Source organism: Ixodes scapularis, unplaced genomic scaffold, assembly GCF_016920785.2.
Source record: "Ixodes scapularis isolate PalLabHiFi unplaced genomic scaffold, ASM1692078v2 PGA_scaffold2__306_contigs__length_199485367, whole genome shotgun sequence".
NCBI classification, from domain to species: Eukaryota; Metazoa; Arthropoda; class Arachnida; order Ixodida; family Ixodidae; genus Ixodes; species Ixodes scapularis.
In genome coordinates this window covers 150,716,074-150,739,455 of record NW_024609857.1, presented here as the reverse complement: position 1 = coordinate 150,739,455, position 23,382 = coordinate 150,716,074, and the positions used below count along the sequence as shown (strand labels likewise).

Here is a 23,382-nt window from a genome sequence, read left to right as displayed (position 1 = left end):
ATGCATTTTTTGCCTTTTGCCTGGATTTCGAAAGCCTCACGCATCTCTTTAGGAGCCCTATTTGAGTATCTAGCTAGAAACCTGGTGTCGCCAAATGACCACGTGCCCCGTCATTTGGCTACACCAGGTTTCTGGCTAGATAACCTAACCGCTGCTTTGGGGAAGGCAGAGGCTTGACAAGCAAACACCTGAGTTCCTTTTTCTTTTGTGCTCCCTCTCTCAAGGGGAAAAAAAAGCTGAATTTGAATTTAAATTTGACGTCACATAACATACCGTCTACACATCGCGTTCCGTGGTGATATTATAAATGGTGTCCAATCGTGTCCATCGGTGTCTCTTCTGCAAAAAGCTCACGAGCTTCAATTTTGGGCACGCATGACACTTGTATGCGAAATTTGTAGAGTAGTTAAAACAAACCTTGCGTGAAATACCCCAAGGTTGCTCGAAAGAGGTCGCGAAGGTAGAAAGACACAACTCCCGTAGATGGTAATTGAAGTTTTTATTTAAATAAGATATCCTATCTCACCCATGCGGGTGAGTTGCATGATTCAGTCGTTTCGCCGATTAATTATTGTCATTGCAGAGTCGAGCAGAATGCTGTTCTTCTTCGAATCCAGATTTTGTTACCGCCTTTGTCCTTAATGATGACTTCGTAGGCAACTTTGAGTCGATCAAGCGGAATCTTGGATTTGACTTCGCACTTCCGAAGCACCTTCGCCAATATTAGTTTCATCTCTATCATGGCAAATTTCTGCCCTGAAAACAAAACAAGGGGTTGTTTTACTATTGTAAGAATTTAAAGGGGACTTGGTTTTGTAAATGACGGAAGTACGAGGAAAGACACACAAAAAAGTATCTGGATATGTGTGCGTCTGTGGCTGGTGAGGGAAGGAAAAAGGAAGGGGGGCAGGGGGTTGGAGGGTTATACCGATCTTCAAAGGCTCATTCGAAGCTGAAACACCATAAGGGTTATAGATATATAATATGTCGAACTAAGTTTAGCCATATATTAATATAAATAGAAAAAATACGCTAAAAACAAAATAAAAATCAGGCAATGATTAGCAGAAGTTTTTAAGTGGTTAACATTTTTAAGGTTATATTTTGGGAACCATAAACGGAGAGAAATTTCTGCGGCTCAGAATGCGATAACCTCTTCTCAGCCAAGGGACAACAGACGAGGGCAACGATATCTGGTTGAGTGAAACATTGGGAATAACTAGATCTTAAATGTAAATGTTTTTTCAGGAAAAAAAAAGTTAGCATACCGATGCAGTTTTTGGGGCCTCCAGAAAAGGGAATGTAGCTGAACCGGTGCCGGCTTTTGTTCTCGTCAGAAAGGAACCTTTCGGGGAGAAACTGCTCAGGATCTTTGAAATATTTTGGATTGCGGTGAAGGCTGTATATGTTAACGAAGCACGTTACGCCTTTTGGTACCCTGTGACCGTCTGAAAAAAAAAAAAGAAACAGAGAAGGAGTAATCAGCGTATGCTGTGACTTTGTTAACCTTCTACCAGCGCGCTATCGCTCTGGTGTCAACAGACACTCGAGCCGTCTCCTCAAGCTGCTTGCATTTTATTGAGCTTAATCTTAAAGAAACGAAAACATAAAATCAGTCAAAGCTGGCAGAGAATAACTCAAAACGAGACAACCAGGAAGCTTGAGCGTGTCGAACGGCGTTTCGCTAGGAGACAGCCCTAAAGGAGCTTATTGACGAAACGTCATCCATCATTTTGTGGATACACACGAAGAAATTTTACACCCTTAATGTTGTGAAAAGGGAGTTTCAGAAACTTACGTTCATGGCTGCGCCCTCCCAGCATCCTTATTTTGAGCAATACATCCTTCTTAACGGCGAAGTAAAGTGCTGCTGCATGGAACACTCTTCATTTTTAAAGGGCGTAAAATAGTGCGGAAAAGTGGGATTTGTTGAAGCGAGGCATACACACCTTTTGAACGGTGTTTGGTGCACTGACACCACTTCAAACAGCGTTAGCGGAGGCTGTTTTTGCGACTATGTTTAATAATTATCGCCTGTAACGATGTTTTATATTTGGAGACACATTTCCTGAACTTAAATATATTAGGCTTTACATGACAGACTGACGAGAGCAAAACAACATACTTGTGACCTTCGTAATTGCGATGCCGAAGCCAGGAATCCCGGCTTCGAAACCCACCCCTGCCCTCTTCGATCTGGATGAGCATCGTACCGACGTGCGGTCTTGCATCACTACTGCGTGGTGCACGTTAAAGACCTCAGGCTAGTGGTTGTACTGCCCTGGCTAAATTTCTCATCTACTGCTGGGACACCAGACGCCCATTGAGGCTGACTAACTTGCGGCTGTCTAAACATGCACACGACATTATTATTGTTTATCATTATACGGTCACTTGCGAATGAGTGCACTGAACAGGGTTGGGATCCCACTCTCGTGCGTGATTGACTGCGTGTGTATCTGCCTTTGTTTTTTTTTTTTGTGCGTCTGAAAACTGAATGACGTGCCTTCTGGGTGTGAATTTCTAGCTCGTAAAGATATCTATAGGAGACCAGCATCTTGTCTTTGGCGTGTTCACCAGCATCTTAAAGCATGCCGGTCAATACCCCAAAGATAAGATGCGTCTCCTATGAATATTTTTACGAGCAATTAGCTCACACCATAAAATAAGCGGATTTGCAAAGAAAGAAAGAAAGAAAGAAAGAAAGAAAGAAAGAAAGAAAGAAAGGAAGTAAAGAAGAAAGAAAGAAAGAAAGAAAGAAAGAAACAAACAAACAAAGGCTCGCTGTTTAGATTAAATATGTTATTTGTTAAGTTGATCTTTATAATGAGAAGCTGACAAAGTCGTGTCGTAACCGTTCCAAGAAATGGTGTTTTTTTGTTTTCGCATAAAGGCAATCATTTTTTACCTGGTGTTGTGCACAAGAGACAGCTCAGTACGAAGAAATAATAGTAAGCGTGCAGGCGAGCTGGTGAAGGTTAACCGTGATGAATTATCCTGAGACTGTGGTAAGAAAAGGGAAACATCAAAGAGTTGAAGAGACAGAAGAAAATACACCTTGCCCTTTTTTCAGTCTCTTCAACTGTTTGGAGTTTCTTTTTTCTTACCACTGTCTCAAGAATAATTGATTATAGTTTACGAAGAAGAAATCTAACGGCTCCATTGTGTCCACCGACTCTAAACGTTGCAGCCGTACGCTTCTCAAGCTACAACAAATATTAGCGGGTAAAAAATTATGACCAAGGTAGATGTCAGTTGAATTGTTACTTCTTACAAAAATGTCAGTTTATACTCACCCATTATTAGATCCTCGTCGAGTAATCTTCCAATTACGCAGAAGGAGGGATACAGTCTCAGGGCCTCCTGAACCAGATCGAGTAAACAGATCATGTAATAACGTAGCTCATGCAGCGTGTCCCATGGCAAATTCGTACCTTCAAACAGCATTCCAGATACTTCATTCTTCTGAGGTCGTCCGCACTAATCTCGCCGTCATTATTGCTGCCAAATATTTCGTCAAGCTCCTCGTGAACCTTGGCCTGAGCGTCAGTATTATGGCCAAGAAGATTCAACGTCCAGCACATGGCAGTCGTTGTCGAATCGTTTCCCTAAAAAAAAAGAAAAAAAAAGAAGGAAGACAGGTAGCCAGTTGACGACGCTAAAGATTACTGAAACGCTCTAAAATGGACCCTTAATATGTATGCTAAATACAGACTTCCAACCAAGTCCTAACTTTGGCGGTTTCAACATTTCGAGACAGATTCCGTTTCCTTTCAGGGACGTTGAGGCGCCGTAGCAATACCACCTAGAATACAAAGCCTGCCCCCCTCAAAGTCGTAACTAGTGAATTCACATAGCACCGCATAGCTCGCGTCAACATAGTCGCCAGTGCATCATGCAGTTTCTCACAACGAGCCCGATGCTAGCGCACGGAGACCAAAAAAACTTCTCCTGGCGACGAGCAAAGGTGTCGGACTCCGGATATCGCACGTCCGTGGTTGGATTCCCGCTGAGTCGCTCGGTTAATCTGGCAATCGTTATGAATAATTAGGCCCAATTACGTATTACTAAGTATATATATATATATATATATATATATATATATATATATATATATATATATATATATATATACGCCTGTCATGGGGGCTGAGTATGGTTGATGTTGCCTTGGGCTGTGCGCAACGTTACTAAAACACTCATTTGGGAAACTCGCCGTCGAAACCTGGGCCGCTGGCGTCCACCGAGACCGAGCTAAATGCGACAACAGCGCCACTCTTTTTCGTTTGTCTGTGCTATGGTAACCTCGAGCTTTTTGAAAGTCTGTTTTTGCGTAAAAACAAACGGAAAAGACTCTTTTCGTATAAAATTTATTGGCGTTTAGTACCAAATGACGGGCGTGAGATGTTTTTATCATCTTCAGTTCGCAACGTTTTGCGGAACAATTAGTATTGTTTTCATACAACCATGCCTCAGCGGGCCTTTCAGGTAGCGCGTCCCGCCCTAGGTGCATTTTAACTTCTGTAGTAGATCGCGGCGCGTCCGCCGGGGAGACGGGGGTGGCACCCCTGTAACCTCTACCGCTGTATCTGTATTAAAGCCAAAATACAAGTCACGTGCAGTTCTTTGAGTGGCCGCTGCGGTTGAAATGGTGGCGTTGTGTTAGTCATTAGCTCGGTGCTGGGAGACAGATTGGGGCCACTTTTTCAAAGCTGTCTCTATGGGAGTTTCCCAACTGAGTGTTTTAGTAACGTTGGCTGCGCGTAATGCTTTTTCGTCACACTCGAGCGTAACGCTCCTCGCGTAAAATCCAGACCAATTAGCCTAAAATGTTTGGTGTCTCAGTAAGTATCGATCTTGAAGGTTAACCTTTCTGAATCGATGCAAATTTTGCGGGGAACTCACCGCGCCGATAATGCTGTCGATGTCCATTCTGACGTCACTCAGAGTGTATCTCTTATCCTCGCGATGTTTCTTCATTAGTAGATCCATCAGCGTGTTGTTCTTCACAGAGAAATCGAGCTCATTGTGGTGTGGTAAACATTTTGAAATTATTCTCTCGTCTGATAATTTTGAGTTTTGTTGCATGATCTGAAAAACAACGAAAAGAATATGGTATAAATCACCTTTAAATGCTCGATTATTGTTAAGCTAGGATTGTAAAGGTACCTTGATAGCACAGACCATTAATGTATTACGTACTACTGCCAACAGAGGTAGCGCTACGGAACCCGGACCTTTATGGTATTGATCTCTGTACCTGTAATTACAACTGTGTAATCCCTACTGTGTTTTCAGTACTGTGTTATCACTTCTTTGAGATGTACTATCGGAAAATAATGAAAGTGGAACGTCGAAACGCGCGACCTACTATACAAACTCCACGTCTTCGAGGGGTCCTGCGAAGTAGCGAAAATACGCCGGGGAGCGAGGATACTAGCTGATTCTACTGAGATGAGCTCAACCGTCACTCGGCGCATGTGATGCTTCTGCCTTTCGGCGGTGGTGCGCTAGAAGCCGCAGCCAAGCCGCAGGCGCCGAGCGAGCGTCAGTGCGTTGTCGCTACTCAGTGACAAAGCATCTAGAGCACCGCCGGCGAAAGGCGGAAGCATCAGACGCACCGAGCGAGGGTCGAGCACATCTCAGTAGGATCAATATCTTCCCTCCCCGTCGTATTTTTGCTAGTTCCCAGGGCCACTCCAGGAGGCGCGTTCTGTAACGGGAGGCCACGCCTTCCGGCGTTCGCGTTCCATTCCTTGCCGATAGTACGTCAGAAAACTCAGGTTAGAAGTTCTACTGCACTGGCTCAATTTCCTATTGGCTGCAGATACACCGAACGCATCTTTAAAAGTAAAACTTACCGGTGTCCAAACCTCCATCGGGAAACAAGCAAACCAAAACTTAGACTTCAACTAATCATCAAACTCCTCAAACACATTTTTTTCTTTTTTTTTGGCGCGGGATTGTGCGGTGCGTGGTGATTGAACCCTTGAGACGATGATCTCACGCGGGAAGTAATTTCAGTCATTGGAACTTTCTCGTTGCTGGGTACCCAACGAGATTTGTGGAACACAAAGTCGTAACGAGGTTCGCCGGAACTCGCGCGCCCAACACGTGGGACCCGCTGATTGAACGACTGCGCTGATAACGCTGCCGTCCTGTGTCCTTACATTCCTGCACCGCGTTAGAGTCAATGCTGTCGAGATTGTCTTCAGGCGGGCTTTCAGGCTTGTTGTTCGTGGGAGTATCGGTGACGTCAAAGTGACGTTTCACAAATTTTGGAAGGAGCTGTTTGAGCCCCAAATTTTCGCTTCCGATCCGAGGCGAAGGTTCAACTTTTCGACATGGCGGAGCCGTACGCGGAGTAGCCGACTATCGAGCTCATCTTCCGCCATCGTCAACAACACCATCGGGGTAACGGAGAGGCGGCGTGTGTAGTTGCGTCGGAAGTTCATAAGAGGTAAGTAGGTACTTGGGACGGCCGGGGGGACCGGGACGCGCAATTGGACCATGGCGTAACTCCAGGGCCCTGACTCGCCCGTTTGAACGTCCCACCCTGTCGGAAGCAGCAGACGAACGTCAACTTTCGCGGCTTTTTGTTCGAGAAAAGACGGCTCATGACAGTAAACCGAGCAGAGTTGACGGGACGTACCATGACGACCACCGAGGACGGTGGCGACACAATGGCTAGCGATATTGCCGGGAAAGAGCAGCTTGGCAGCGAAAACAACACCGTGTGCGCGCTAAACGCGTTGGCCCGTGCACAATTATTGCGCGTAGAAGCACACGCGAAGTCGAAGATTGGTCGGTTTCTATAGGGACGTAAGCAGACAAATCTCCGAGGCGTTATCCATGTACGGGTGAAACTCTGGGCGCGCGGCCTCCTTCACTCCTACTCCGACGCTCCGAGTTTCATACTCCGAGCGCAGCAACTAAACGACGCATAGCGTACAGGAGCGCGACCCACCGAGGCTGCGTTCCCAACCTACTCGAATGGATCCGAGTTACCGTGGCGGATTATGTCACGTGACAACAAAAATAGACAAACGCTGGACGCGGGTAGGTTTTCGATAACCACCTTTACCCTAGAGTTACATCGAGTAAGTTTTGGAACACGGCCAGACACATCGACGGGCCACGGCCCACACGAGCTCCTTTCAACCGTGGATACGGGTGGCAGAAGCCGAAAATATTTCGAATAATTAGGTCCGTGTGGAGCGGCAGAGTGTAAAGCAAAAGAGACGGCGACGTTATGAAGTTTCTACGAACGTTTGAATATTCCTGAAAGGTTTGGAGACTCGCTTCCTGCACATATGTGGAAGGATACCTTGGCCGATCTATTGATTGACCATGGATGCTGTTCCCATTTAAATCAAAGACAACATTCTTGCTTGAACCCGCTTGTCGACGCCGGAAACCCCCAAATTTGCCAGAGATTCCCTGGCTCCGTCGGTTCCGTGTCGCAGCGAGACGGAAGCTACGCCGATTCCGGGACACCGTCGTTCGATAGCACGACAATTCGTTTTTAGGCGGTATGCATGAACAAACTATCCCCGCAACGCTAACTGGTGTTTCGGCTTTTCAATCTAGGTATCTTTCATCGCTGCGGCTGGGCTAAGCATTCCAAGCAGGGCAGCGGTCTGACGGTTTTTTCATCACAACTTTTCGGTCGCCGAGCTGTCGGCACTCTCGTTCGATAGATCAATTCGTTTTCAGGCAAGACGCACGAACCAACCTTTTCCTCAACGCTCACTGATGTTTTGGCTTTCAAATTGAAGTATCTTTATTCGCTAGGCTAAGCATTATAAATGGCACAGAGCGGTCCGAATGTGTCATCTCGACCACTTTTCTGTCGCTGTGCTATCGTCACGCTACCGTTTGATAAATGAATTTCTTTTTCAGGCGAGATCCACGAACAAACATTTTTCAGAACGCTAATTGCTGTCTTGGTTTTCACATCAAATCGTTTTTACCTGCTGGATTAAGCACTAATCAACTGAAAAGGGGCAGCGGTCCGGCTACGCCTTTCGTCTAACAAACAGCAGCGCAGCCATCTTGTTTGTTTACGTGACATCACGGAGCGCGAAGAAGTCACTCGCGCCCCGAAAAATTCTTGATGAACGAAGAGCGCGCTCGAGTATCAGTCTCCGGTGGCACTCCTGTCCGTTTAGTGAAAGGAGCACCAAACTCTCGCGCTCCGGAGCACGGACTTAACGCGCCCACTCGCAACTGCTTACTCAAGCGCCACCCCCCCCCCCCCACCCTCCCCCTCTCTTCTCTCACTACAGCGTATACCGGGGGAACGTGTGGAGTCTGAAAAGAAGCCGCCGCCGTGTGTGTCTGGTCGATCAAGTGCGTACGTTTGTGATGTGCTCGAAAGAAGGTCAATCAGGGACCCCGGATTTGATCCAAGGTATTGTTCACAATAAAGAAATACAAAAAAAAAAAAAAGGTGGGGTGTCATGGCACTGTGGAGGGGGGATGTCCCTACCTTGCATTGTTTATAACGGTAGCTGGCGAAAAGCGACGATGTTCGAACCCAAAATCCCATGTGATCGCGAAGAGGGAGGGAATGCTCTCCCCCTCGCCGTCGTCACTTGCGCAGCTAAGTGAACTGTGGCGACGCGCTCTGTGCCGGCCGCTCCACCCGAGTGCCTTTTTCGGCAGTTTACTCATCTAGTTAGGTCGAAACAATTACCTGTCTGCGCATATGAATTATCTTGAGAAGGTAAAATAAGTATAGCTTAGCTACGTAAAACACAATAATTATTTGTTATTTCACCCGGACAAAGGGTGGGATAAGCAGTAACCTGATTGGATGCTCAATGCATACACACGTGAAATGTGATACACGTAATGTGATACAAGTTTTCTGATACAAAAAAAAAAAATAGTCTCCGCTTATCGAACTATAAAATAAATCCGAATCAAATTTGCTCACCGAGTGTGTGAATTCCATCATTTCTCGAATGTCACCGTTGTAGTGTTTTCCATCGCTTGAATTGTCGTAAATCGTTTGATTCCAGAACCACGGACTGAAGGATCGCGTGGAAAGGAGGAACATTGCGCTGAAAAATAAACAGCGGAATACTGAACCAGTCCTATAGTTATAGCACACATATAGTTCGTTTTCAATGTATTCACTGGGTACTCGAAAGGCCACTGACAACACCGATATCAAAATAATTTTGTGTTCTTGCAAACGAAGGGAAATGATCCCTAGGCATCACTCTAAAAATGTCGAGCTTGAGAACAGCGTATTTGCGAAAGGAAAAAAAAAATGGTTAAATCCAGTTTTTAAATTTCTGCCCCAATAAATGGCGTAAATGGCAAACTGATGCGTTTTCTGTTATTAGGGGATTCCGTTAATTTCTTTCTCTAAGACAATTCGAACGAGTCGTCGCCATTTTTTCAATCGTCCCCAACCTTGTCATTTTAGCGCCCTCACTCACAGCCGTCGAACACCGCCAAGTTAAAAAAGAAAAAGAAAATGAAAATAAAGGAGGCGGCCAATGTTTTATCACAAACATCTGTGCTTTGAATTAAAGACAATTAAAAAAAGCATTGATGTAGGGGTTCCCAGTGGACTTGAACGGTTATTAGGCACAAGCATAGCTCCTGGTTTCGTTTCCTGTTCATACATTTTGTTCTATTGAATATGCACTAGCATCTACAATTATGAAGAATTAAGAGACTCTGTTAAAAGCTGGCTAAGACACGTGCTGGAATGCTGATATGCCTCAGAAAAAAAGGTGGGAGAAATACGGTGGCATTACAAATATAACGCAGCGAAGCATATCATGAAAGTTGCGGTGCAGCTTTTAATATTAAGCAGCGTTTTATCTTATCATATCTTTAATATATAAGTTCTTTTATACCCATTATTAATCAATTAATTTTTGCTTGTTTTTGTGTTGCAATTAAAGTAGCACTTGTTATATTTTGTTTACGAGAAATATAGATGATAAACAATTTTGCGCTTTGGCAGTGAATATAGCGAATTTGTTGTTGTTGTTTTACTCTTGAAGTACGACAGCACACCATTGCACAATGCGCGACGCAGCGGGACACGCGGCATCGGCGTTTTTTCGCAGTGTGATTCGAGACTATATTTTCGAGTAAAACATTTTTCTGATCAAGTTAACGCACCAAATGAGCACTTCATAAAAAGACGAAAAGTTTTGATTTTGACTTTTTGAATATACTATAAAAAATATACCCGGGATTGCTTGTTCGCGTTAATTGTGTCACGCTCTGTATATAAAAGTCATACCGGTTAAAAGACTCCATAAAGCTCAAGTTTTTGTTTTCCTGCAGCCCTAGTTTTTCTCCCGTCGTGACCTCTGAAAAGAAAGCAAACCACAATTTCGTAGATAAGCGGCAGTGAAATCAGAATAAACTATCAAGAAATCGTCGATGCTCATTTGAGTCACAAAAAACAAAGATGTGAAAAAAAAGGCACACTCATTAGTTTTATTGATAAAATAAAGACTGTCATAACTTCTGCTTTCTGATTAAAATAACTAATAGACCGATCTCACAGCCAGTTTCATTACGCCCCCGCTGCCCCCATGCAACGTGAGAAGAACTGTAGACTTTCTGCACGAGCGGTGCACGAAACAGCACGAGCTGTCTCGTGAACCGGCGCCTGTTTCCTATGAAGTACAGTTATGGCGGCGCCACGCATGCGTGAAACGCTCAGTGAGATCAGTCTATTCGCAGTCTTTAACCTCGCTTCCTCTGTAATGCCATCTAGAACGGCAAACAGAAACAACCGACGCAGACAAGACTCAAGCACGAGCACGGTGCACGCGAAGGCACCTTTGGCAGGCTTTCAATCGTTCGTGCTTATTTCACGTGCACCGAGAGACAGCGAGCCTACCAAAGGCATCAGGAAAGTTCTTGTTGTGGTGGGGAGAGACGTCAGCTGTCGAAGATCCTCTCCCCGGTCGCGGCTGGTGACTTCGATGGCGAGGCAGTGGCAGCGACGACGATTTGATGCTTTTTAACTATCCATATATTAACAAAGAACAAAGGACCTGCGGACGACACACGTCCGCGACCGACTCCGGGACCTCTCCCGCTCCAACCCCCCAGACCCCGCTCCTCCGGGGGTCCGCCTACGTCCCCCAAGGGGACACATTCCTTCCGCGCGGCGGCGCCGCGCGCGCTCGCGGAGGGGCCATTTGCTCGCTCTCGCGCACCGCCAGCACCCCCTCCCCTCGAAGAAGTGACCCTCTCGGCAATGCTAGCAAGCGGTGGAAGACAAAACAATACCAATTAAGGAAAACATACGCTCTGATCCTTACAGCATCTTCGTGTTCACGCTGCACCTATTTCACGCTTGTTTATGTCGGTTGTTTCTGTTCGTCGCTCTAGTGGGTTGGGCTCGGACATTATAGAAAGTATTCACTGGCGGCCATAGCTGTGTGCGCGACTGCTGAGCGCGTGCTGATGTCGAGCTTCCACAGTTCTTTTGTAACGTGCATTCCGGACCTTCAAGATTGCCGGCCTTAGCAGCCTATTAATGTGGGCTCAATCTGAGCATGCGCTCTAGACAGCACCCACAAATATGGCGCCCAGTGAATATTCCTTATAACTTTACGCCCACCTCCGATGATGTCCATGGCGCATTTCTGGGTGGTCTCGAAGAGCCGGACAGGATCTTCGGGCGCTTTGTCGATCGCTGCGCAGATGTTCTTAAGCAGACCATCGCCATGCTCGTTGAAGATGCGCATGTAGTTCTTTAGCACGCGAAAATGAAAGGCAGGAGTCATCAGCTTCCTCTTGAAGCGCCACACCTCGTCAGTCCTGTAAATTCAGAGGTCAGGGGCAATACAAAGCGCGAGATAACACGATAATCCAGCTTGCCTGTCTGTTTTCATTTCAAAACTCGTTTAGTCTAGCCTATTCAAAGAGCTGACTATATTCGCTGACAGAATGATGAAGCTTTGACCTAGAATCCGAGCTTGCAATAATTTAATTTTGAATAATTTATGTTGTGATATTTTCCTCCTACTTAAGGCCGCTAAGGATCTTCAATGATCCAGGTTGGATAACCCCGCCAACCTCAATGCCACTGCTTTAAGATGCCTGGAACGCGTCTCTCACTTGCGTGTTTCGCGTCCTATCCCGCTCACACATTGAAAGTGGTCACGAAGTGGCAACAAATGTCGTCGCAGGAGCCGGCGTGTCATGCTATCGGACGTCGCGATCCTGGCGGTTGGTGCTAGAAGTCCCGGCAAGAGGAACGAGTGAGCGCGAGTGTCGCTGTCTGCTTGAAGTCTCGAATTCTGGCTGCTGTACAGTTTGACAGACCATGAAAGCTTCTTTCATAGACTGTCTGGAAAGCGGCCTGCAGCAGAACAAGCGTCTGCTATATCCACCACTGCTGCTGTGAAACCGCCAGGATCGCGACCGGCGACAACATGAAACTTCGATGACGTCATCAGGCAGAAATCGAGGGACCCCTTTTTAGGGCGCGGTGAACACACCAGTCGGAGACGCGTGGATGGATCGATGGATAGATGTTAATGGCTGTGCCTTTCGTAACGGGTGGTAGCTTGCGCCACCTTGCCTAAGTCTAGGAAGACAAACATCCTCTCGCCCTTCTAAGCGAATTTTCTCCCCCTAAATGTCACCAAGCAATGTGGGATATCAGCAGGATGACCTTTGGGGGATCGGGCAAAACAACTAAAAACATCACTCCCTGCTTCCGGCCCCCAGCGAGGGTGTCTCCAATTTTCCTCTGCTCAAAACCAAGTGGGCGTTACCCCAACGCGGGACCCACTGGGAGACAGGGTTGAGATTTTGGGACGGAGCCACGCGGGAGGGAGTCTCAATTTTCCTCTGTCCCGCATGTCCTCAGCAGTGCTTGTTAGTTTGCACCATTCAGTTTTTTTTAGATACTTTCCACCAATCTTCTGATCGCCTCTTTGTAATTGGAATCCTTTTCTCTTCTGTCCCTCTATCTTCGCAGCAAAACCCGGGGCCCCGACCGAATCCGTTACCCCCTCAGCTTCCATTATGACGTGCGGTACATAATGTATCGGTCTCCTGAAATTTAGCCCTTACGTCCTTGTCCTGGAAACTCCCGTTTTCTCCTCGAACAGTAAAGAACAATGGTAAACCACATTTTCCTTTCTTATGTTTTGTTTTTGCAACCTTTACATTGTTAAAGCTGCTTTTTCTGCCTTCTTCCCTACCACATTTTATTTCTGCATCTATCACTCCCTTTTCCACCAAAGTAGTCTGCTTAGCTCCATCACCAGTGTGCAAGTATTTCGATGTAAGCTTTTGAGTTCGGTTTTTTTTTTTTGTGTTTAAACTTTTCATATATAAATACTCGAATATCTTCCGTTTCTACTGCGTATCATCCATTCGGTTAAACTTTGTTCAAATTTTAACTTACTAGTTACCTCTCTGCTCTCAAAAAAGGACCACTCCATGTCCCGCTCCGCCATACTCCTTTATTTCGTGTCCTTCCATGTGGTCCCAGTGCCAATCTGCCATCGCTTCTCTGTCGAATTTCTAATCCTGATTGAACTGCTGATTTTATGCACATTACCCCATTGCCTAAAAACATTCCCGGCATAATCACTCATTTCCATATACCCCTGACCACTTTATTTCTATTATAGGTCCGGACTGCCTTGAGCTTATGGACGCATTTCTTTTCCCTTTTTTGATTCTAATTTCTCCATATTCCTCCTTTCCTCATTAAGCTATATACCCAGATATGTTTTCATTCTTACCTAAGTCTATTTTACTGTCTTGTATATTCAGGCACTTCCACTTTTCGTCGTTGTAGACCATTACTCGAGACTTGTCACTACTAAAACTTAGGCCCAAACAGTCCCCTTCCTCTACACATATTCCGGGTAGTTCCTGTGATGTGTCGCGGTTATCTGGTATGACTACTATGTCGTCTAGATACATTAGTCCTGGAATTAGTTCTATTACATTTCTCCCTTCGTCCATATAATTCACATCAAAACCTAAGCTGCTTTGCACTACTTTATTTTCTATTTCACTGAGATATATTATGAAGAGCAGAGGTGACAATGGACAGCCTTGCTGAGCCCTCTTTTTATTGCTGCTGGTTGTGTAGTTTCTCCTTTCAATGTTATAACTACCTTATAGTCTGTGTACTCCTGCTGAAGAAGCCTAACCAAATTTGCATCTAAATTATACTCCTTTAGCTGACCCCAGTATTTTTTCTCGCTCACATTATCGTACACTCTATTGACGTCCAAATAAGCTAACCATAAAGAAGTTTGGTTTTTAATATATATTTTTATACATTAAGTGATGACAAATAAGTTATTTTTCAGCCTTCTTAGGAATCCATTTCGGAGCTCACTTATTACTTGCAATCTTCTGACCATTCCTCTATTTTTCGCTTTATTATCTGCATACCTAATTTGTATAGAACTGAAGTGACCGTTATCGGGCTATGTGACTTAATATTTCTTTGTTTCCTCTGCCTTTCCATATTAGTCTCATTTTACTTAGTTTCAAATAGTTGGACACCTCTACTCCCATAATTAGTTTGTTAGTCACACGCCGTAACTTGAACTCGCTTGTTTTTCATAGGGCCTTTATGAGTCACATGGGTATGTCGGTCGGGCCTGTCGCTGTACCTGATGGAACGCTCCGCCTCTGCTCAAGCAGAGGACAGCCTGTTCGATTGTCTATCTAATATATTCCAATGCAACTTCCCCTGAACTCTTCTCTGCTCCTGTGTGGTCATTCCAGGCAGCATACCAGGGTGGCCAGAGAAAAACACCTCTGATTCTCCCGGCCGCTGTTGTACGTTACGAGTCTCGCATCATTTGCCACGTCGAAGAGTGACTGCAAGCCTCATGAATAGGCGTTTATTCCATCGAGTCCTCTGCATAGGTGCGCCGTTTCTATCAGTTCAGTTTCGGGATATCACCACTGACCAAAGTTTGTCCATTTATAAGCTAGTACTTACGAAACTAGAATGTTGAATTGTCCCACCCAGGAATCAATGAAGTTGTACATGAACGGCCTCTTCTGGTTGGTGTTACTTGTAAGTAGCGTCTGGAAAAAAAAGAAACATGCCTGTTTTTGCTTTGTTCGGCCAAATGCGTGGGGAATGGCCGATCTGGCAGCATTTCCTCCAAAGCCGTAGATACTCAGTGAGAACATCCTTATAATAAATTGTTAGCGTAGCATTCTGTATTTCTTTACCCCCTTTGCTGCTGTAAATTTCGCTTGGGAGCGGTAATCCTCCTCCATTTTTTTTCTACTGCCTTTTATGTTTTGTACTTTTTCTTTTTGTATTTTTTTTAATCAGATCTCCAGACATATGATAGTAACGGCAAAGGGCGCCAGTACTGAAGTTAGGTTTTTTTATGATTTATATATCCTAGGAACACATTCTGCGGATCGCATGAAGTGGGTAAGTTTTGAAACCGATTAAGATACGACTAGAGATGTAAAGCCCTCCCCCATAAAAAGTATCTAATATTGTGAAGAACCGTTTTTCTTTCGTTTTATTTCATTGACAAAAAAAAATACGCAAAATATTTCGGCCCAGTGATCTTTCCCAACCACAAGCAATCTGTCAGGTAGTAATGCATGGCACACCTCCCTTCGTGTTGTAACTCGTAACGTATCTACAGGGCGTTTAATTGCAATTCGAACAGATAAAAATTAGGTTAAATGTTAGCGCGCCATCTTCACCAGCTCGGAGAACATTAGATGGGATGTTTAGGGGTTAAAAGCGCTAAAAACGACGAACGAGTAAGAGAGACACACACCACAGAGCGCTCTGTGGTGTGTGTCTCTCCTACTCGTCCGTCGTTTTTAGCGCTTTCAACCCCTAAACATGTTGAACCAACTAGCCCAAATCCAAACCCTTCTGCAATTAGATGGGAGCATTGTCGTCCTGACGAAATGCCTAAATATTTAAACATCTCTTATTAACTTTTAAATTATTGGTTTCAGGCCTCATCTTGGAATTGTACAATTGACGACAATTACTATTAGAGGCCAGACCAATAAAACTGCGAAAAGCAATAGTTTTAAAGTTAGGAACTGACCAATTTTCGCGATTCTTCGCGACCCGATTAAAATATATTGTACTCAAAACGAATGCCTTACAATGACACCGAAGAGTTACGTACTTGTTTCAATCACGTCGTCACTATCTCAGCAGCGTTACCTTGGTTGGTGCGCCAACGACAGAAGTGACAACCAGACTTAAGCAACGAAGTCACTCCTTTACGCGCCATAGCAGGCAGCGCTTGCGGCACTCTATTTTCTTTTAAATCGAACGAAAAAAACGCAAAACGCGAAACTAATATATAAGAAACCCTTACCTTTTGCAAATAATTTAAATTGGTCTGGCCTCCAATTGAACTTGCCGTGAATACTGCAATTGCGACATTATAACCCTCAAAAAGCCAATAACTAGAAAGCGAATGAACAGATTTCAGTTAAATATTCAACCTACCCTGAAAATTATCCCCTTATTTAATGTCCGCTGAGCCTGATAATTCGTGGTAAAGATGCTCTCGTCTAGCTCTCACTTAATTTTCCTAAAAATCTATTTTAATTAAAAATTGAACACCCTGCTTATAAATTCCCGAAGACTGCAGGCATATGGGAGCATGTTGCACAAAAATGTGCTCACGAGGGTTTCAACAAGATCCGGACCGCTTTAAATCCTAATATTCTTGCTTCACTTTGATCGTTTTTTTTCTAGGAATTAGCTTTGGAATCAGTGTCCGTGCGAATTTTCAATGTACTTTGTGTGTGAAATAAAATTAAAGTCGCCAGCATCTCTACCACGCTTTTCGTTCACCTGCTAATCATAGACTTTTACAGATCGGAAATGCTGGTATTGAATTATTTGAAGGATAGCAAAGCCAAGGGGATAATCTAGGTTGTAATGCAAACGCTCTCCGAGGGAATTTTCAGGTTCGAATAGCCCTTAGACATAGTGCATAGGGGCGAAAAAACTCTGGTGAACAATATTACGGGCTCTCTGTCTACCGGTTTCAGCGACTCAGTTATGGTCATGCTGAAATGAATATTGGCACTGCTCCGTAACCCAGTGGAAAAGTAACTTAGTTTTGCAAAGTTTTTTTTAATGCGTTTGCATTAGAGCCCTGATACATCTGCTGACCTTGGACTGGTTTGGAGCGCACATACATAAAGTTCGTAACGTCGCCACGGGAAGGCGCCACAGCCCCACTGGCTGTGGAAACTGGCTAAGAAACACCTGCAAGCACCATCAAATGGCGGCGGGGTGCATATTTTGAGAGGCTTGGCGATAGGACGCATAGCAACAGAGGCAGCACTGGATTGGCTGGTTATAGAAAGCGATGTCGTGACGTAACACCTAGCGACCGACAATCGCCAGTGACGTCCCCCTCGCTGATTTCGGCGTCGCACAGTGGGGGACGGCGTGTGTATCACTGGAGCGCGTGTTAACGCACCCCGGCCCCTCCGTTCACGCCACTTCGCGGCGACAGTCTGAGGTTGGCTCATTACAAAATATTATTAACCCACCTTGGGCCACCCGTACACGCCAACTCGCAGCGTTCCGACGGCGGCCCAAGAACGCTATAGCCCCGTAGTCCACCACTGCCCCTCCGTGGCTATAGTTGTGACGTCACGCCGTCGATCTCTAACACCAGCTAATCCTGTGCGGCCGCCGCCCCTCATGCTCACGCTGTGTGACCTGATCTGCTTGCACCGGGGAGAAATGGAAGTTTGGAGGATGTTCACCCCCGCGGAAAAGTGCTGAGAGGTTGCATTCACCATGTTTTGTTATACATAACCGCTATGCGAAACGCTTACGCATTTAGTTCGAGAATCAGCGTGGCGGCTGCAGCAATTTCGGCTCATTTCTCTTTGCACCAAATAATCAGTTACACCCCAGCGCTTGTTCCGTCTGCACCTTCCACGTCTTTGTTAGTTGTACGCTGTTTCCAGTTGCATCGTGAACCAGCGTGGCTGCGCTGGCACTTTGATATTTAAGAGAAGTTTTCACGATATAAGAGTGAATTCACGTCCATACCTCGGCCGCATCTGGAGTATGAATCACCACCACGGGAGTGAGGCCGATGTACACCTTGAAGGTTTTGTCCGTGTACTTTTTGCAAGTATCACATATCAGGCTGAATATTTCTAGCAAATGAAACAAAAACAAGAAAACTCAACACAGAATATGAGAATCTACACACGCACCTTGATTGGTACAAATCGATTTTTAAGGTGTTCTCATCACACTGATACGTAAGAAAATAACGGACAATAATTCAAGTTTCAAGAAGAAATATGTAGTTCTTCGCGATCACCTTTCTTTATATTGGATATAACAAATTTTAGATTTTTTAAACTCAACCTATACGGAGCGCAAGTTCGTCTGCTTTTTGCGCCGAGGTTGCGGTGGCGTCCGAACGCCGAACTGTGATTGGCTCCAGTTGGGAGGATAGTGGGTAGACCTCGAGGCAGCTAGCATTGAGGTTAGCCCACTATCCTTCCAGGTCGTGGCGAGCATTTAATTATCACTACGCAGCCAATCAAATTGCGGTGTTATGCGATGAAAACACCTAAGGACCAATCAAGAAGCAAGCAGCATGAACGTAACAAGGCAGGCCTGGCGCCTCTTAATGAGCTGTCGGTGGTTATGGTCGCTTTCAATTTTCTGTTGGGAGAAGCATAATTTATGCTCAATTTCGACCATACAAGAAACAGGGCGAGCTTGCTCCTTGAAATCCGGCTTTGAGACCCAGCGGCACTCGTTTTTGCCCAGCACCCGAATATTTTGCGTCACGACCGAACTCTATAATGTGGCGGATATGACATAATTAGCTTAAAACTTAAAACATTTTCTTGAATATCATTGACCGACTCTAGACTCCGCAACGTTTACGCGTCAGTAGCGCAACATCTTAAAATAACACGACGGAGACAAAAAGCAACCTTTAAAACATAAAGTTGTTTAAAAATAGACATGTTGCGGTGCGATAATTAGTGAAATGTAAGATTCTATAGCAGTTTTAATGTCAAAACTTAATGAAATTTTGTCGTCGCATATGATATTGGTTTAAATTTGATAGAAATCAATTTTGGATCGGCAGGTTCCCTGCATGTGCTCGATTGAACGCAAAGACCGTAAATAATGAATCAGCCGACGGCGTCCGATGGGTTCAGTACGGAAAATGTTAGTCAAGTACGTTTCGCACAATTAATACAAATATCTTTTTTTTATGAGAATGAAAAAAATAGGAATTTTATTTTATAAAAAAAGTGTTGATTTTTAGTGTTTTCAGTTTTTATATTGAACACTTGAATCAAAATCAAGGATCAGAAAATTCTGAAACCTTTTCTAAGAATATACTTGTCTTTTGTTACCTTAATGTAAAAAAAAACCAATTAGAGGTAATCGGTTAATTAGTTCCAATAAAAATGATGCAATAAAAAACTAGGAGAAATATTATTATTGCCCCTGGTTGTCATTGGAATTGATGTGTGACAACATGTTAGGTTAAGTAAGCACAACAAACAAAAATTGCAAATGACCCCACAAGGTGTGCTCTAATTGACAACGGCGGCTGTCGCGTTGTTGAAAGATTTTCATTAGGAGACCTGCTTTTAGACATGTGCTTTAACATATTTGTTTTAGAAGCTCTGATTTAGTATAATAGTTGAGATTCTCTAGACACGCCGGAGAGCCATCCGGAACCCCGAAGCGGCGGCGGTAGTCACCCTGTGATGACGTGAGTTATTGTGCATTCGCGTCTCCAGCTCGACGCTCGCCCTCCCGCGGCGGAAACAGGAAGCGCTCTAGAGAGGGTCCCCCGATTCTCCTGCTCAGCGGGCACGGCGGAACTGCTCGCGATCCTGGCTCGCGAAATGTCATTTCCCAATGCAAACAACACTCTTCACTGTCCCAACGTAGTGCTACAGCCGGTATGGGATTGTACCTTACTGGAAAGTTTCAGTATTGCACATTGAAGCAAACGCAAGCGGTGTGCGTTTGCGTTAGAGTTGCGAGCGACACGTTGTGCGTGCGCCTCATCGCCATGCGCCATCCAAGACCGCAATTTTGGGCTCCACGCACGCGCAGCGCGGAGCACGCAAAGCTAACGCAAACACACAGCGCTTGCGTTCGCTCGTGTACGCAATACTAAAACTCACTACTGTTTCACCGGCTTCCAACGCCAACGCAACGTGCTGCAGTGAGCAGACGTACAAGCAGATAGGCGTTCCTTTGAACTTGAAAGGCTGAGATTGGCAAAACGACGGAGTGTAAAAATGAAAGTAACTAAATGTTATGAAAAAATTGGTAATTACAAAAAGTTTTTTATTTTTTTTATTTCTGGGCATTTGGTTAGGAACGACATTGGCGGCGACTTAAGGCGTTTTGCCGATCGTTAAAAGTCGCGACGTTGATAGCAAAATATACATTACCCACAAAAATGTAATTTTACATGAATTTCTCACATTAGCTAGAATGTTTTCATTTATTTTTAACTGTTTTTATTTTAATACTTGGTAATTAAAGTTGCTTCAATTGACACCAGTGATGATACTTAGCACACTTTTGATTGTCATATTTGTTCGCGCGTTTCAAATTAGATCATAAGCAACAAATTATATTATAGCTTAAAAAATTACGTATTAAAATATCTGAATTTTAATATTATTAATATTATTAATACAAATCGCGGCAATGCATGCCCCCAATTAACGCTTCGATCACAACAAAACACAGTTTAACCGAAATAGTATTTACAGAAAGGTTTCAGTTCGTTTTCTATTTAGCATATGAAAAACTCTGACATCGTTATCAAGATAGACAAACAGTCAAACACTGGATGGAATATAAAGTCCTATGCGTGACCGCGTTGCTATAAAAAAACTTCAGCTGTCTGACTCGGACTCCGTCTATGGATTGTTCGTTTATTAATTCATACGTTTTGTAGATATATTGTAAAAATTTGAACTATATTATTAATCTGCTGGAAAGAATGTTATACCAATTAATCATATAAATACCCAAAAGCCATTAAAAGGGCCTACAGTTCATTATTTCCCATGACAATTATCTGAGCGAGAAAAGGCAGCGAGGACGCACACATATAAGCAATGATTGCTTCAACAACTACAAATAGCCTGGATCAAAATGTATGTCACAAAATAAAGTTTTCGCGAACAACTTCTCTAACTAAATAATTACGATGTGAGACACATCTTGAGTTATGAAAGAATCCCAAAATTAAGCCCTATACCGAGAAATTAAATCCAAAATAGAGCTTAGTTTCGATTTCGCTCCAGAATTAAAACGCGCATTCTTGCGTTAATTTTACGCTAAACACCGTTCTTGTTTTCAGGGTAAAGAGGTGACCTGCGCTCCTAACACCCTAGCTTCCTCGTATTACCAGAAATAATTTCTGTCACTCAGTGAAGCCAGTACACTAGACAGGCTCAACAGCGGCACGTATCTCCGACCCTCACTATAACCGCCATCTTGGAAAATGAGTAGCGCCACCTATAGTTAGTTGGAGTCGCGAATACGGACACCGCCGAATTTTGCCACGTTAGGGTACTAGCCGCTGTCCCTGCAAAGCGGACCCACAAAAAAAAACAACATTATAAATCACTTACTTGCGGTGGCTTCCTTATGCTCTACCTCCTTTTTGAAGCTATCTTTTATGAGTACAAACAAAAACCCGAAGGGCGGAAGGTTCCAAGGGCCGGGCATGGGCCTCAGTGTCTTCCACATCCTGAACCAGTCAAGGACGGGGGCGGTCACGTAGACGCACACTATCGAACCCAAAATCCACGGGGCCAGCAGCTTTACCAGTGGCCAATTAAGGTTCGAAGTCACCTGCGGATCCATTCCGGTGCCGCGCTACCGATCCCACTTCTCGGACACTGACGACAAACCCGGTGTACGTGCGCCGGTTTGCTTTGAGGGGGGTTGCGTCGCTTCTACGACGACTCGTGTCTTTAACGCCTGCAAGCCGGTGGGGCCTCTTTAAGTACGTTCAAGCGAGACCACCTGATTTCGGGATGCGGTTGTGGGAGGGGGAGAGCAGCAGGGGACGATCACCCGAATAGACGACACGTTTCTCAGGGTCAGCAAAAGAGGCGTGTCAGACAAGCTTGGGAGAGATGAGGCATTTGTCTTACACGTGTCGGAACAATAGGAGCAGCGGTCTGAAAGAACCCCAGAAAATTATACTCGATGTTTTTAAAGATTCCCCCTCCAACCGTGGGGAAAACGATCACGTCGTGCTTAAATGTCTGCGCTGCTGTATTTACGAGCGCCCTGTGGTGTACCTTCTTCTACTACTAGTCCTTCGTGTTTATAGCGCTTTTAATTTTCCATATATAAATTCCAAACTTAACTCAATTGCCAGAGGTCTTCATTCGCACAGGCTAATTGCCAGGGGTTCATACCGGCGATTGCAGGTATGAACTCTTTCTCTCCACTCCCCTCCCTTAATTGCAGTGATGTAGTTGTAGTGGTAAGGACATCCGCCGTCGATATCGCCTAATATACGAAATAGAAAATTTCCGATACCAGCCGCTGCTCTCAGGATTCTCCGATTTCGATTCCGGGTCTGATAATTGGAAAACAAACGATAATTAAAAAACAGCTAATTAAGTTTTGTTACTTAACCAGCCTACCAAAGTGCAAAAATATGCTGACTTGCTGAATAGGACTGTGAAAATGATTGTTCACAATCCTTCAGATGATTAAAAAAGAATAGCAAATAATTATCCTTGCATTAGTCCGATTTGCCTGCCCTCTTCTTTTCAACATACTCTGGTTCTCCATGCCCTTCTGAGCCATAAAGCACACTTCTAGTGTCACAAAAAAAAAAAAAAGAAGAAAAGAGACAGGCAGAAGAAAATGTATAATATTGAGCTAAATCTGTAACTGAGAAAGATATCTTTTGGCTGTTCTAGAATACAGGCGCGCTTCTCAGACATAGCAGCGTGCGTATGGCATATCCTCAACTTTATGCTTTATGGTGTAAGGAGAGCACCCAGTTATCCATATGTGAACGACTCTCTACGTCACACCGCACACACATGCCTGTTTTTTTGTAGAGGTTTTTCTGTAGAGCGACATGGAGTTTTACGTGCAGTCACTGAAGTTCCGGAAGAAAATGCTCACTTCGTGTTTTTTTTACAAATGGACTCATCCTTTCAGAGGCGTCGGAACTATTTGGAAGGAAGAGGGGGGGGGGGGGGGGGGGGGGGGCATAAGCGATTTCCTGCCCCCTTCCCGTACTGTTTGCGGTAAATTTTTAAAATATCTAAAAATGGGAAAGCGGTCGCTCCCCTTGCCCTTTCCCGTTTTCCGACGCCATTGCATTCTTTGCT

General features: G+C 44.6%; 1 protein-coding gene across 1 annotated transcript; it reads right to left on the bottom strand.

Annotated features, from left to right (window-relative positions):
- Window positions 1-574: 574 nt before the first annotated feature.
- LOC8030456 (cytochrome P450 4V2-like) lies at window positions 575-21,886 on the bottom strand. Its single transcript, XM_029992349.2, has 11 exons — window positions 21,652-21,886; window positions 18,056-18,165; window positions 14,978-15,066; window positions 11,612-11,811; window positions 10,274-10,343; window positions 8,942-9,068; window positions 4,906-5,091; window positions 3,435-3,608; window positions 3,297-3,363; window positions 1,269-1,448; window positions 575-756 (listed from the first exon to the last, which is right to left on the bottom strand). Exons 1-11 carry the CDS (start codon window positions 21,884-21,886, stop codon window positions 575-577), a joined length of 1,620 nt encoding a protein of 539 aa, XP_029848209.2.
- Between the last annotated feature and the right edge of the window lie 1,496 nt (window positions 21,887-23,382).